We start from the raw sequence: 15364 nt of genomic DNA, 5'->3' as shown, positions 1-15364 counted from the left end.
GATAAAAACATCGCGAGAGTATGCTGAGACCTGGTGCCTGTCAAACGTTGTCAACATTACTTTCTACTTTCTTGGTCTTTTCTTTGTTGCTGCACTTTTCAGAATTTTCAGACATTTAACTCAGGACTCTGAAGACTACAGCAGAGGTTATACTGTTGTCATATTGATTATTAGGAGTACTTTTTTTTTTGCGTTTGTGTGTGTTTTTTTGTGTGATTCAGAGCAAGTAATCTAGCTAATAACGTGACTAGCTAGCTATTGGCATCCTTTTACATTAACGTTAGCTACGTGCTGCTGAATTTGACCCACATTTTTTACCGTTATATAGCGAAACACACATTGACCAGTCGGATTTGATTATATTTTATTGTGTTTTGAGTCAACGTCACGATGCTAGCCACTTCCGTTTCACGGCAGTGTCTTGGTAGACAGTGATGTTAAGACTGACTGGTCTTTTCAGAGCAGTAACGTTACGCAGAACCGTCTGCAGCGCCGCCGACGACATGGCGAAGGGCAAGTTCTTCTACGCTGTCAAGAAAGGCTTCAAACCAGGGGTGTACAGTTCATGGTGAGACTGTTTACATCTTACTGTCGGAACATGATGTTTGTCTAAAAGAAAACCAAAGTCATTGGTCCATCAAAGTGCGTTTTCTTGAGTGAGAGTAGGCGCACGCCAAATCCCATTCATATATCCAGGGGTTTAATGCCTCGTTGATGCTCGGCTAAACTAACACACCAGCTAAAAGATACTTTTTAACGTTTTTTGTAACCACAGCAATGCACTCTTCAATTCGGCTCACAAGCAATACGCGATATGTTACTGATATTTAATTTTCTCCATCAAAACCTGATCGAAACACACACCCAGTGGTGGGCGGTGCTGGGCAGCATTAACCACGTCTATTTTAAGCTATAGGCCACATTCATCAAAAGACCCTAATTATTTTTTTAAGGGTGCTAATGTGTCCTGATGTGCTGCTGAAAAACAAGGAGATGTAAAATTGCTAAATTATTATTTGAGGTTAGGTCCACGAAATCTGATTAGATGTTGTTTGCACTTTAATTGGAAGATAAGTATTAGAAAACAAAGAGCTGTGTAACTGCACTGGGATCACATCACAATATCTGTACTAATTGATGCTCAGCTCAGCATCTGACAGATAAACTTTCAAGTAGAGAATATACTGTATAAGGTTTGGGAAGATTTGTGAAATTTGCATAATTTTCTGGAATTGTTGATCATTAGTTTCCTCCTTTATTTGTTTCCTTTTTTTACTGTGGTTTAGGGATGAATGTAAGAGCCAGGTGGACAAATTTCCAGCCGCCTCTTTCAAGAAGTTTGCATCAGAGAAAGATGCCTGGGCGTTCTTCAGAGGAGTCGAACCTTCTGCAGTACCAGAAGCGAATAAAGGTAAACTGGTCCAGACAAATATGACAATTTTCTTCTTTTCTGCACAATTCTTGATCAGGGTCTGATCTGAGAACGCCCCATCAACACTAAAACATTTAGTTTTGATCCCAGAAGCAAGTTCATCCATCAACAGTCCCCCTTAAGCTCTGATCCTGGACTGTATATTGACTATCACGGTCCTGCATTCATGTTTTTTTTGTTTTGTTTGTTACTTATGTCAATTTACACCTGCTTGACGTTATTCTTTCCCACCCAGTTTATAGGACGCTAAGATTTTCTACTATCTGGCATGTCTGTACTTTAAACATTCTTCTCCTAAAAAACAAATTTTATGAGCAGATCTGTGTCTGAAATGTCCAACTTCTGAGAGAGAGCCATGCAGGACCTTGTTACAGTGTATGTGTTTTCTGGATTAGGGCTAAATACATTCATACAATCACTTAAACGGCACTTTGCAAATCATTTCTTTTAAGTTGCCAAGAATGACAATTTGTGGTTTTTGGCTTTCAGCGGCTCAGTGTGTGGAGTCGGCCGTCTCTCTGCTTCCTAAAAGAGGCCCGGAGCCTCTGGAGTACATCCCTCTCGGTAAGAAGAGACCTCACTCGGACGAGGACGTGGCGTCCCCTCCCAAACGAGTCAAACAGTCAGAAAGCTCGTCTTCAGAAAGCACAGACGGATTCACGTACATGGGTAAGATGCTCAAACGTCTGCGCAAATAAGAAAAATGTGAATGTTACAGAGTTTTTTACTCCGTTCTCGTCAAACTTGTATTAAAATATATAGGTATTTTTTGATTGAAATCGTAGGTAGATGATCTGTAAACTGATTCTTTTAGTTTCTAGTCAACACATACTATTAAAAGTTGAAATGGGGGAGATTCACTAAAACTCACTTCAGTGTCACTCAGCGCTGTTCTCCCTCTGTCCAGGTGATGCTGTGGTCGTTTACACGGACGGTTGCTGCTCAAACAATGGTCAAAAAGGCGCCCGAGCGGGAATCGGAGTGTACTGGGGTCACAACCACCCACTGTAAGAAAACACACACACACACACACTACAAGTCACATTTGACTGCATTTTAGCTTCTAAACTGTATAAAATAACAAAAATGAAGAAATTAATACATTCATTTGTCACCTTTTTATTGCTGCTTTCCTGCAGAAATGTCGCAGAGCGGCTGCACGGAAGACAAACCAACCAGCGTGCAGAAATACAGGCATGTACCTGAATTCTTTTGGAAACCTTTTTAGTTGTCCTACACCCACAAGGATACAACAGTGTGTTTTTTAAATGTCTCTTTAAATAATGTTTGTTTGTGTGAACCAGGCAGCCTGCAGAGCGCTGGAACTAGCCAAAGAGAACGACATAAAGAAGTTGGTTCTCTACACCGACAGCAAGTTCACAATCAACGGTGAGCCAGACTAAGAAAACCGTGCTTTCTGAACATGAAACCTGCCGGGTTTGACTCTGTCCAGGACTCCTAATTCCACACATAATAGTAGACGTTGGAGAGTTGGGTGTGCAGCGTGTGGTGTGTGTTTTTGCTGCAGGTGTGACCAGCTGGGTGAAGAACTGGAAGCTGAACGGCTGGCGGCTGAAATCTGGAGGCAAGATCACAAACAAAGACGACTTTGTGAAGCTGGACCAACTGAACGCAGAGGTGGAGGTGGTCTGGGTAAATATCGGCCGTACAGACGAGCCCCTTCCCCCTGAACACAGTCCCTTGCTTTCTTGCTTTTAGTTCCGGACTCAGTCTAGTTGTTACTTTCTTAAAATCAATAATATAGACCACTGTTTCTCAAATTGGGGGTAGGTGTACCCCTAGGGGTACTTTGGAGGACTGCAGTGGGTACGTGACATTTTTTTGCAAAATGTTTTTCCGTTCCAAGGCTGTAGTTACTTCTACTGTCTTTTTTTTTTTTGAAGTTTTTGTCGCTCTTTTTGTTTGTCACCCCTTTTCTGAAGTTTCTGACCTATTCTTGCCTTTCTTCCTGAAAAAGTAAGGAGGGCCACGACATCATGGCCCCCCAACACAACTCAGCAAAGATTGTTCTTGCTCGGGCTTTAACTTCTGGATATTCGCAGCGTTGCCACAACGGACCGAATGGCTTCGCATCTTTCTCCACCGCCATTACGGAACTACAACTCAAACTAGCGCACGACCTCAACATCATCGTTCTCAGCCACTCCCTCTGTTCGCTGATTGGACCGGTAAAGATTTGTCCGAAGAAAAGAAAAGAATATACCGCAAAGACAGACGGAGTACTGAAGGGAAATGAAAATTGAGCGGAGGAGGCTAGTTCTAAGCATTAAGCAATATTAAGTGCCAAGTCAGATATAGCAGTGCTTTCAGAATTCAGAGTTGTAATTATGACTTGAATGATGACCTCCACGCCATTTTTTTATAAGTCAAAATTCTGATTAACCATGAAGCCGTAGCCGTGACCAAAGGTCAAAGGGCACCAGCAAACTCAACATCTGATTGGTGGCTGACCCTCTGGGACAGGAGGGGTCAAACTCAGTTTCACAAAGGGCCAAACTGGAAAATAAGAATCTCATCAAAAACGTGTAGAGTTTATTGACATGTTTTTATTTTATTGAATAAGTAAAATATCTCTGACTGTATTACTGCATGTCGCTTTTTTTTGACATTTGTCGACATTTGTGTAGCTTTTTTGTTATTTCAACATTTTTGTTGCTTTTTTACAACTTTTTTTGTGGCTTTCTCCAAGCCACAAAGTTTCAAAAAAATGTTTTCGCTCTTTTCAGAGTTTTATTTATTTATTTTTTTCCACTTCTGTCGACATGAAGCCCTTCAAACGTTCCTACGCCATCATAGAATTTAGCAAAAACAATGATTTACATTTTAAAAAGCAGGCTACCACACAGCCGACTCACAACAACGAGTCTCAAAGTCGGCAAATCTGTCAAATTCAAGTTTCCCATCTTCTTGGTTTGGTGCATAACGGGTTCGTCCTGCGGGCCTTGAGTCTGACACGCTCCCCAGGATAGAGACAGAGATGGGGGGGGGGAGAGAAACTGGAGTTTATAACAACCAAATGACTTTACCGGTCAGGAAATGATTGTCTCCTCTCTTTCCTCATCGTCCTCCAGATGCATATTCCAGGTCACGCCGGCTACAGAGGCAACGAGGAGGCCGACAGACTGTCGAGGGAAGGAGCAGTGAAGGCTTTGTAGCAGCAGCATGCAGACAGAGACGATTACAGTTCAAGAGATCTGCTGCAGGACTGGTCACGTGTTCTCCGCTTTGATACACAGGGTTGTTAGTGGCGGAACTGAAACTAGAAGAGGGAAGTCTGAGGTTTTTTTCTGTTTAAATGTTAATTTTAATTATGTGTTTTATCTCTGAATAAAGTTTCTGCTTCAACCGGCTGTGTTTGTATTTTGTGAGGCACCCCTCTGATGATTATTTGTTTTTTTTTCTATTGAGGAAAGAAGATGAAGACGAGGAAGAAAGTAAAGGAGAGTAGGGTTGAAAGAGAGGCAAAACAGATGAGAAAAGCATCATAAGGGTGAGAAGGAGCAGGGAGGGAGCGAGGAGGAAGGATAAGGAGGTAGAAAAGGAGACTAGAAAGCTCAAAAAGAGAAGAACACAAGTTTTAGGTTATGTTTTTGTTTCCCTTTTATTATGAAGTGACACTGGATAGACATGAAAGGGGGAGAGTGATGGGGGATGACCCACAGCAAAGGGCAGCAGGTCGGACTCCAACCTGGGCCGTTGCAGGACTCAGCCTACATGGGGCGCACGCGCTTACTGGGCGAGCCAGAGGCCCGAGAAGAACACAAGTCTGATTAAAAATGCAGAAATGATTCGGTCTTGTTGTGAAACAAAGTGTCCAGCAGGAGGAGCTCTAGCTCCCAGTTTAAGCCCAGACAAAGAAGATTTAGGGTTTATTTTTAGGGTCTGTTTTGAATACTCTTTGACACATTTGATGCATATTGTTTTCTTACACATCACTGCTTTGGGAATATAGTTTTTCAAACTACATTTAATAAAGTTTAGTACCATGCAACTCAATTGGGAGTGAAGGCGTATGAAACCCAGATCACAAAATTAAAGTGGGAGATGTCTGCTCCCAGTCGGACTGTAAACCAGTAAACGTGATCACATTAAGTTGTTCTATACGGGCTGCTCGTACATGCATTTAATATTATGTGACCTGTAATGGAGTTATTTATTTCAAACTGGTAAATATGTCTGAGAATATTCCAACCTATGCAATTCCTATTTCCAAAAACAAAGTTTTGTTCATTCTTTCACTTTTTTAATAAGGATAAATATAGTATTCTTACTGCACTGACAGCTTTTCTCACTTGTTTAAGGAAAATAAGTTTTTATGATGCAATTGTATAGAAATGTCAAAGGTTTTGAAGATTGAACTAAGTTCAAGAATTAGTTAAAATTTGCTTAACCTCAACCAACTATAACAATAAAAAGTTACACATTATTGCATAGATAATAATCATATAATATAGTAAATATACAGTACGTATAATACAAATTCATCAAAACAAGCAGGCATGAGTAATGAGTATTAGCATTGATACTTAAAGTGCTCATATTACGCTTTTTGGCTTTTTCCCTTTCCTTTATTGTGTTATATATCTTTTTTGTGCACGTTATAGGTTTACAAAGTGAAAAAGCCCAAAGTCCCCCCCCCAAAGGGACTTACCATCTCCAACAGAAAACACTGTTCACCAACTGCTCCAAACTGCTTCTGACTGGCTAGTAGTCCTTACCTAGGTACTGTCAGGGCACGCCCTCATACTCTGCTTCTGACTGGCTAGTAGTCCTTACCTAGGTACTGTCAGGGCACGCCCTCAACCTCTGCTTCTGACTGGCTAGTAGTCCTTACCTAGCTACTGCGCATGTGCGACTCCCAACGAAGATAGGATAGAAGTGAGATGTCTCACTCTGTAGCTAAAACAGAGAGCTCAACACACAGGGTGAAAAGAGGAGCTGCAGCAATGTGCAGTACAACAAAAATATGGTGTTTTTTTTTTAAAATTAAACCATGTAAACCTATTATGGTACAACCTCTAAATACAATTATGAACCTGAAAATGAGCATAATATGAGCACTTTAAAGTTTTTGAACGTGATTTCTGCTTCCAACCATCACAAAAAGCAATGTAATCGAGATAAAGGATAATTTTGTACATTACATTTTGCAAGTAAACTCTTATTTTGTGTTCTGAAGGGGAATTCAAACAGTTCAAATGGGGAAAGTATTAAGGGGAATTTCACAGTTCAAGGTGTTTTCACCGTTTCATCTTTCCAAAAGTCAATCAGTAACTGTGTTAATTAAACGAGCTTTCAATATGGACCCAAATAGTGATTATGATTTTGTCCATACATTTTGCTGACAGCACTTTTGAGTGCAGGACTTTAACTTGTAATTGAGAATTTTTACACTGTTGTATTGCTAATGACAACAAAACTGTCGGCGCGTCCACATGATACAAGCCTTGCGTGATCGCGCGCAACCCCCCCTCCGCGCAGTTGCTAGTAGCCAAGGAGGACACGGAGAATTAAAAAAAGGTCATTATCTTCACTCGAGTTTGTGCGCGCAAAAGTCACCGGACGCCCCAATCTTCTGAACATAGTCATACTGATAAATCCAGAGAGAGTTGTGTGGAAGCTGATAGTCTTAATTAGCTTTGTAGCGACTCATTTGGCAACGGCTTGAATGTTAACGGACGTTCATTAATATTAAAAAGTTACGCACTAAAGCTTTAAGTATCCGAGTACGTCTTCCACCCATGCTTCTCGTCTCCCTCCCTCCAGCAGACCTACCGTACGTGTTCGTAAAACATAATCAGCTTTGTTTCTGCTGATGGAAAACAGAGAGAACGAGAAATTTGAGACTCACCCCTCCTCCCTCTCTCCCTTCCTCCTCCTACTCCGTTCTCCCGCGGCCGGTCGATTGGTCGGTGTTGGAAACGGCAGGATGGAGGCTTGGGGTTCCTTGCTCTGACCCCGACCGTTGCCTAGCGGCGAGCGTGGGGCGCCACGACCCCGCCAGAGGCAGCCCAGTCTGAGAAGGAGCCTCTTGCAGGTCAAAGGTCGCCCTGCAGCAGCTTCACCTCCCAGCTGGCCGAGCCTCGTTAGCACTCCTCCTCAGCACACACACACACACACACACACACACACACACACACACACACACACACACACACACACACACACACACACACATTTCTCCTCAGCAGACCGAGCTCTGGCATTGGTCCACCGCTGCCCTGCTGGAGGGGAAGAAGACCGAGCAAACTGTAAAGAAACTTAACAAACCAGACATTAGAAACATCCTGCTCGCACTTGAGTTAGAGGTTTTGTCAATTTTTCGACCAACGTTGTCTAAAATAAAGCAGAATGTTCTGCCGGGGTTGAAGAACTCTCTGACACCACTGAGCGGAGGATGTTTAGCTGAAAGTGCTCGCAGAGCTAATGGGGGAAGAAAGACAACTTCATGCAGCCATTCAGCAGCTTGACAGGAAACAAACCCAGACCACGGCTGGTGTCTTAGCCAAGAAGCTCGAGTCCCAAGTCGAGTTCCACGAAGTTAGAGATTGCGCCCGAGCCCTGGTCATGTCCGGTCTCTGTGGTCCTGCCTGAGGTAATGTCCAGATTGATGAGTTTATGTCTTAGTCCCAGAGGTCACAGCTGAGTCACAGAGCGTCCCAAGTCATTGACGTCATGTCTGAGACGCCGAGTTGATTTCCATCGTCGAGGTCAGTTGCCAAAGCCACATACATCGGGGTTTTTCGACGAGGGCCCGGCTGGGGCCAGTCCCAGACGGACGGCAGCATTAATATAGAGCCAAATAGTTGAAGTGAAAAGCTAACTGGAGGTTTCAAAATATGACCTAACCTCTAAGTTTCCAACCGCCCCACTGAAACTGTAGTTTAAAAAAACTTCTTAAAAGATAGATTTATATTGCCCCCGCTCCCAGTGACTTAGGCCCGGGCCACCAGGCTTGCAATACACTGGGAGAAACCCTGCAACAACTACTGTTTTTAGAGTGGCAAAGAATAATTGATTTCCGTTTGGTCGGCTAGCGGAGAGCATTTGTTAGCAAACGGCCGTTTTATCAGAGTGAAACTACTTTAAATAGATTTTTTTTTCTGGGTTAAAGGGGTGATAGAATGATTATATAGGGTATTTTACACTGTTCCTTAAGGTCTCCTAATAGGGTATGTAACATTGGTTGGGCTGAAAATTGCCCGAATGCTATTTTATTAGGCCCTTAACTACCCTGTGAAATGGCTCTATTTGGAACAAGAGCTTTTCTTCCAAATATGGTATGCTCATGAATATTCAGAATGAGCTACGCGCTGATTGGTTTGAGCAAACTACATAGAAACACATGGGAGACTCTCATATTTCAGACACTGCAAAGTTATACATTGTTTGTCGGGCTATTCCATTAAAAAATTCACTTCTGAAACTTTTTTATGCGAGAAATCAACTATATAAAGCTCAAATATGGGCCGCTTTACGAAAATGGATGGCTAATTGCAAATTTTGTCCGACTGTGCGTCAGAGTTCAGCGCCGGTGCTGCCTGTGTAGCTGCCTCGCCGCCCGGCCTGCCTTCCTTCACAGACCCCGGCCTGCTGTGAGGTACTTGGAGCTCCGTCATGACTGGCACCGTCTCTTGGGCTAATGGACAACCAAATGCCCCTGCCCTGACAAAGCTCCAGGGCCTGCAGCTCCCCTCTTCCTGCTAGCTAAATGCCCGGTGTATGTGAGTGAAGGCGCGGTCAGCGAGCTTGTTACGCCAGCAATCTCTTACCACAGGTTTCAGTTAATCTTTTAATGTGTGTAATTATAATGTGTTGAGTTATTTAAACAAACGATTGGGGAAATAAACGCCGCTTGTCCGCGAGTCCCATTGATAGAGCCTGCGGCTATGTGAGGGTAAAATCGGTTTTGCATTCTATCACCCCTTTAAATTGCGTGGTATTGGATCGGTGCATGGCATTGTGTACTCGCAGATAGCGTTACCAGCATTTTAGAGGGTATCTGAGGCTCTGTTCTTATTCTCTTAGGCTCATGTCTACTTTGCAGAGCTCATATGTGAGTTGCTGAGTTAATAGTAGTCTATATCCACGACGTTCCACTTCCGTCAGATTGTCTTTCATTTCGGCCGGATGTCTCGTCACCTTCCTCTTTCTTTGTGTTGGCGTTCTCCAGACAGCTAGCTAGACTATCTTTTCTCCCATCCCGTATTGCTGTGTGGACTCGCCAGACCCTCCTCCGCAGCGCTGTGGAGGAAGGTCTGGCAATGCGAGACTAAATGTCAGAGCCATGAGGTCATATCCGAAATTGCTGAGGTCATGTCTAAGTTACAAAGCTCATGTTCGAGTCACTGAGTTAATGTCCAAGTCTCCAAGATCATCTCAGATACTTCCCTCAAGTTACTGAGTATCATGTCTGGAGTTGAGAAGATGAGAGAAAGATGAATCGATTAATCGATTAGTTATCAACTACTAAATTAATCGATTAATCGGATTGACTAATTTTTTTTATGAAAAGAAAGTCAAACGTCTCTGATTCCAGCTTCTTAAATGTGAACATGTTGTAGTTTCTTCACTCCTCTGTGACAGTAAGCTGAATATCTTGGAGTTGTGTGCTGATGTCATGTTTGACATGCTTAAGTCACGTCTAAACGGCCGCACTCACGTCATACTCGCAACGCCCGATTCCCCCTGAGTTAATACCCAAGTTGCTGAGGTCATGTCCAGGTCTCAGAGTTAATATCCAATTCTCTGAAGCCGCATCTGTATTTGATTGAAATCATGTCTAATTTACCGAGCTCATGCTCGAGTCACCGAGGCCACATCCGAGTCTCGGAGTTTATGTCGGAGTCGCTGAGGTCATGTCCAGAGTGTTGCTGGTCATGATTTATGATTTGCTGAAGTCGTGTCCAAATCACAGAGGACACGTCTGAGTTGCTGAGGTCCTTTGGGCTCTTTGAGTATCTTTTGTTCATTACCCCCTTCACCCCTTTAGCTTAGAGCCGCTCTGAATCAGAACATCGTCTGATTACTGGAACGTAAAACCATGGGTTTATAGTAGAGATGGCCCGATACCAATTCCGATACCTGAATTTGCGTGTCAGTCGATACGGAGTACCGATCCGATACCAGTGTGTCATATATTTTTTTATGTTTTAACAGCTGTATACTACTACTATGATATGATGTATAACAGCTGTATACTACTATCCCTGTATGGATGTTATATGATGTATAACAGCTGTATACTACTATCCCTGTATGGATGTGATATGATGTATAACAGCTGTATACTACTATCCCTGTATGGATGTGATATGATGTATAACAGCTGTATACTACTATCCCTGTATGGATGTGATATGATGTATAACAGCTGTATACTACTATCTCTGTATGAATGTGATATTATTTAACAGCTGTATACTATTATCCCTGTATGAATGTGATATTATTTAACAGCTGTATACTACTATCCCTGTATGGATGTGATATGATGTATAACAGCTGTATACTACTATCCCTGTATGGATGTGATATGATGTATAACAGCTGTATACTACTATCCCTGTATGGATGTGATATTATTTAACAGCTGTATACTATTATCCCTGTATGAATGTGATATTATTTAACAGCTGTATACTACTATCCCTGTATGAATGTGATATGATTTAACAGCTGTATACTACTATCCCTGTATGGATGTGATATGATGTATAACAGCTGTATACTACTATCCCTGTATGGATGTGATATGATGTATAACAGCTGTATACTACTATCCCTGTATGGATGTGATATTATTTAAGCTGTATACTACTATCCCTGTATGGATGTGATATGATGTATAACAGCTGTATACTACTATCCCTGTATGGATGTGATGGGATATAACAGCTGTATACTACTATCCCTGTATGGATGTGATATGATGTATAACAGCTGTATACTACTATCCCTGTATAGATGTGATATGATGTATAACAGCTGTATACTACTATCCCTGTATGGATGTGATATGATGTATAACAGCTGTATACTACTATCCCTGTATGGATGTGATATGATGTATAACAGCTGTATACTACTATCCCTGTATGGATGTGATATGATGTATAACAGCTGTATACTACTATCCCTGTATAGATGTGATATGATGTATAACAGCTGTATACTACTATCCCTGTATGGATGTGATATGATTTCTGTCAGGTTAAACTCTTTGTGAAACATGAACAAACACAAACAATGAATGCCCCAGAGCTTTCTTTTATTCTCCAGTTTGACAGTCAGTTATAACGGAAAAATAACATAAATTAACTACTTTAACGTAGATTTTCTTTAGGGCTTTATTACGTGGTATCGGATCGGTGCATAAACTCCAGTACTTCCCGATACCGATACCAGCGTTTTAGGCAGTATCGGAGCCGATACCATCGGTATCGGACCATCTCTAGTTTATAGGGCTGGGACGATATGCTTTTGTCCCGATTCGATTCTTTCACGATACACGGCTGCTGATTCAGATTGTATCGCGATTTTCATTTATTGCGATTCTAGAATACTATACTACTACTACTAGAAGTATTGATTACAGCAGCAACAACAACAGCAGAGAGCAGAAGCCAGCAGGCAAGTGTTATTTACATAAACTTCTGGTGTACTTACAAACTTTACAATCCATCGTTTTATGAGAGCATAACCTATTTGTACTACTTGTAGACGTTTGGTATCATTTCGGGCATTATTAGTGGTGTAACTTACGAGATACAAACGTGGGTCCATTAGCCCCTGCGCTAAGCTATTCAGCGGCTAACGCTACTCTACGCTACTCTACGCTAACTCTCCCAATGTTAGACCCAGGTGAAAAAAGCTTCTGGGGGGGTGTTTTGCTCGAGGTCATGGTGCAAAGGACCCTAGGGTGAATTACTCCGAACCATCACTTTAAGGGGTCCTTGACTTAAAAAACGTTGAAGACCCCTGCTGTAGGGTTTGGTTTGTCAAAAAACAAAACCAGTTGGAGTGAAGAATCAGGTCCTAGTGGGAGTGACAATCCTCATTTAAATCAGAGAGTCCTTTGAGCCAGAAAACCAGCACCCTTTCCCAAAAACCCTACTTTTTCCATCATATCCAAACGTCACGTTGGTAGCGGAGAAGGTGGGAGAAGCTGGTTTCGGAGCCAGATGCAGACAGCTGTCATGGAAACAGAACAGCCGTCATGGAAACAAACAAAATCTTTTGACTGCGACTCCTCCGTCGACGCCGAGTGCTTTATCGTATTTGTCCTCGATGCCGGATCAGAAAGGAAGCGACATTGTGAACACAGTCACCAGATTGGAGGAGGAAATAAAAGGGAGAGCAGGAGCAACGTGGTTATTGCCAGATGTGCTCTGATAATGAAAGGAAACTAACCAAACCATTTAGCGGTTGGGGGAAAAAAAATCTAAAATCGTACGAATCGTGATTGTTTTTTGCGACGATTTTTTTTAACTGGATTCTTTTCCCTAGAATCTATTTATTTTTACCAATGATTCACCTAAATATGTTATATACAGTACCGCCGACGGCGACTACATCGTATCGGTTTGCGGTAAAACAGAGCAAAAGCTGGAAGTGCAAAGAAATCCATGTGATGTTCTTCTTTACAAATGAAATAAATGTCAGACTGACTGACAATATTTTTTTTTTTTTTTTAAAAATTTTTTTTTTTTTTTTTTTTTTTTTTTTTTTTTAAAAAAAAAAAAAAAAAAAAAAAAAAAAATTTTTTTTTTTTTTTTTTATTTAAAGTAAGTGCTGTAGTATAACTAGCAGGAGACAAGTTATAATTGAAGTAAGTTTGGAGACATTACCTTATTTAATCATTGAATTAATAAATATTTTTGTTGCATCTCTTTTCGGTGTAGTAATTTATAGACGGCCCTAAGCACTCGTCTAACTGCCGGTAGCAGCAGCAGCAACAGAGAGCAGAAGAGAGCAGGCAAGTGTTCATAAACTTCTGGTGTACTTACAAACTTTCCAATCCATTGTTTTATGAGAGCATAACCTATTTGTACTACTTGTAGACGTTTGGTATCATTTCGGGCATTATTAGTGGGGTAACTTACTCCGAACCATCACCTTAACTGAAAGAGAGACAGAGCAGGGACCCCCTACTACATGTATTGTATAAAATGAAGTTGCATATTAAACTGGGCCTATAATAACATGCAGGGCAGCCTAAAGCCTTTATACATACCTTTTCTTGTTTGCATAGAATACTAAGCTATTAAGATAGCCTAATAATTGTTGGCATGATTTTATGAATGAAAGTTTTAATGTTAAACATACATGTGGCACAGTGAATCCTTAGAATAAACTGCGTCTGTGGATGGCTACCTTAGTGACTACCTAACCTATGGGCCAGTAAGAAGAGGGAATTTGTATTTGCTAATTACTATGTTGGATTCATGTTATGACTTTTTAATTTTTGAAAAAGACTTTCAAAAATTAACAATAATTTGGAGGCCCCCCTGCATTGACTCTGAGGACCCCCTAGAGGTCCCGGACCCCTTGTTGAAGATCCCTACCCTACAGCAACTGCTTACTTTTCCTCTCCAGATGAAGATTTATTCATTCGTAAAATCAGAAAGTATGAGAGGTCAGACAGCATAAATAACCTGCCGACTCTGTGCTCATTAGGAAGCCAACAACAATCTCCTACTTCTACTTTCTTTCTTTAGTCAATTATGATAAAATCTGACTATTCCAAAATCTTGGCACATAAAACTGAAACCTTTTTTTTTTTTTTTTTACTTTTTACTAACCTTACAGAGATTGGGCTCGTTGGCTGTCTGCTCCCGGATTTTCGAAACATACCAACATGGCGGCTCGTTTCGTGCTTATTTTACAAAAATAGTTCATCGAAATGTGTCTCTGAAAGCATTTTATGCCAGAAATAAGCTGCAGTTGCTAAAAAAAACTGTTTAAAAGACGTTTGTTGAGTTTTCGAGAGGGGGTCTCGTACAAAGTGCCTTTTAATTCTGGTAAAATGACCCTTAAAGTGACTATACAGTATCTCACAAAAGTGAGTACAACCCTCACATTTTAGTAGATATGTCATTACATCTTTTAATGGGACAACACTGAAGACATTACACTTTGCTACAATGTAAAGTATTAAGTGTCCAGCTTGTATAACAGTGTCAATGTGCTGTCCCCTCAAAATAACTCAACACACAGCCATTAATGTCTAAAATGGGTGTACTCACTTTTGTTGCCAGCGGTTTAGACATTAATGGCTGCAACTGTGTAATTTTTCATCTGATGATCATAAATGACCTGTAACAGCAAACGTAATATGTATAATATGTCTTTTTCATTCATAAAACAACTTTAGATTGCGCAGTGTGGTTGTACATCAGTAGCTGACATTAAATGACGTCCCCCTTCCATTTAGCGCCTTCGTGTTATTCCTTTTAGTCCGTGTTTGTGTTGGCTTACTATTTTCTTTACCCTTGTCTCCCTGTTCTTGTGTAAAGCGTTCATGAAATGCGCTGTATGAATCTAAGTTATTACGCTGGTTGCTACAACAATCTCTTAATGCTTTGGCTCGTGACACAGTGACAGCGATAGCCGGTTTAGCTCACGATACTTTCAAAGTAGGCAAAGTTACCGTATGCAACACTTGAAATGCAGCGATGCATCTGTAACCTATTCTCTTATTGTAAGTGAATTATTTTCTGTCTGAGCAAAACATTCATCGCAACTATATGACCTCCCGGTAACGCTAATTCAGTAATAAAGCACTGTAAAGAAAAGATCTCTAAAATAACGTTTCCAAAATCGTTTCAGTGGTTCATGAACTCATAACAGGGTGAACGGCACGTCTGCATTCGCTTTGCGGCCCTCTATCGGCTATTCAATTCAGTTACA

General features: G+C 41.3%; 1 protein-coding gene across 3 annotated transcripts; it reads left to right on the top strand.

The window, feature by feature from the left end:
* Positions 1-19: 19 nt before the first annotated feature.
* Positions 20-4803, top strand: rnaseh1 (ribonuclease H1). 3 transcript variants are annotated; one of them, XM_039781931.1, is made up of 9 exons: positions 20-146; positions 466-568; positions 1287-1411; positions 1922-2101; positions 2340-2439; positions 2572-2626; positions 2737-2821; positions 2961-3085; positions 4525-4803. In XM_039781931.1, the coding sequence occupies exons 2-9, from the start codon at positions 504-506 to the stop codon at positions 4606-4608; spliced, it is 819 nt and encodes a 272-aa protein (XP_039637865.1). In that variant the 5' UTR covers positions 20-146; positions 466-503; the 3' UTR covers positions 4609-4803. The 3 variants fall into 3 exon arrangements, with proteins under 3 accessions (XP_039637865.1, XP_039637863.1, XP_039637864.1); XM_039781930.1 differs by having other exon boundaries at positions 36-146; positions 461-568; XM_039781929.1 differs by having other exon boundaries at positions 30-568.
* The last annotated feature ends 10561 nt before the right edge of the window (positions 4804-15364 follow it).

Source organism: Perca fluviatilis, chromosome 18 (assembly GCF_010015445.1).
Source record: "Perca fluviatilis chromosome 18, GENO_Pfluv_1.0, whole genome shotgun sequence".
In the NCBI taxonomy this organism is placed as follows: Eukaryota; Metazoa; Chordata; class Actinopteri; order Perciformes; family Percidae; genus Perca; species Perca fluviatilis.
The sequence above is the reverse complement of the archived record's forward strand: the minus strand, read 5'-3'. Positions and strand labels throughout refer to the sequence as shown.

Bases quoted from the DNA above. Each gene is read 5' to 3' on its own strand.
- rnaseh1 (XM_039781929.1), top strand. From the start codon at position 435: ATGTTAAGACTGACTGGTCTTTTCAGAGCAGTAACGTTACGCAGAACC. The intron at 2,102-2,339 runs GTAAGATGCTCA...CCCTCTGTCCAG, and splicing joins AGACGGATTCACGTACATGG to GTGATGCTGTGGTCGTTTAC. The intron at 2,627-2,736 runs GCATGTACCTGA...TGTGTGAACCAG, and splicing joins ACCAGCGTGCAGAAATACAG to GCAGCCTGCAGAGCGCTGGA.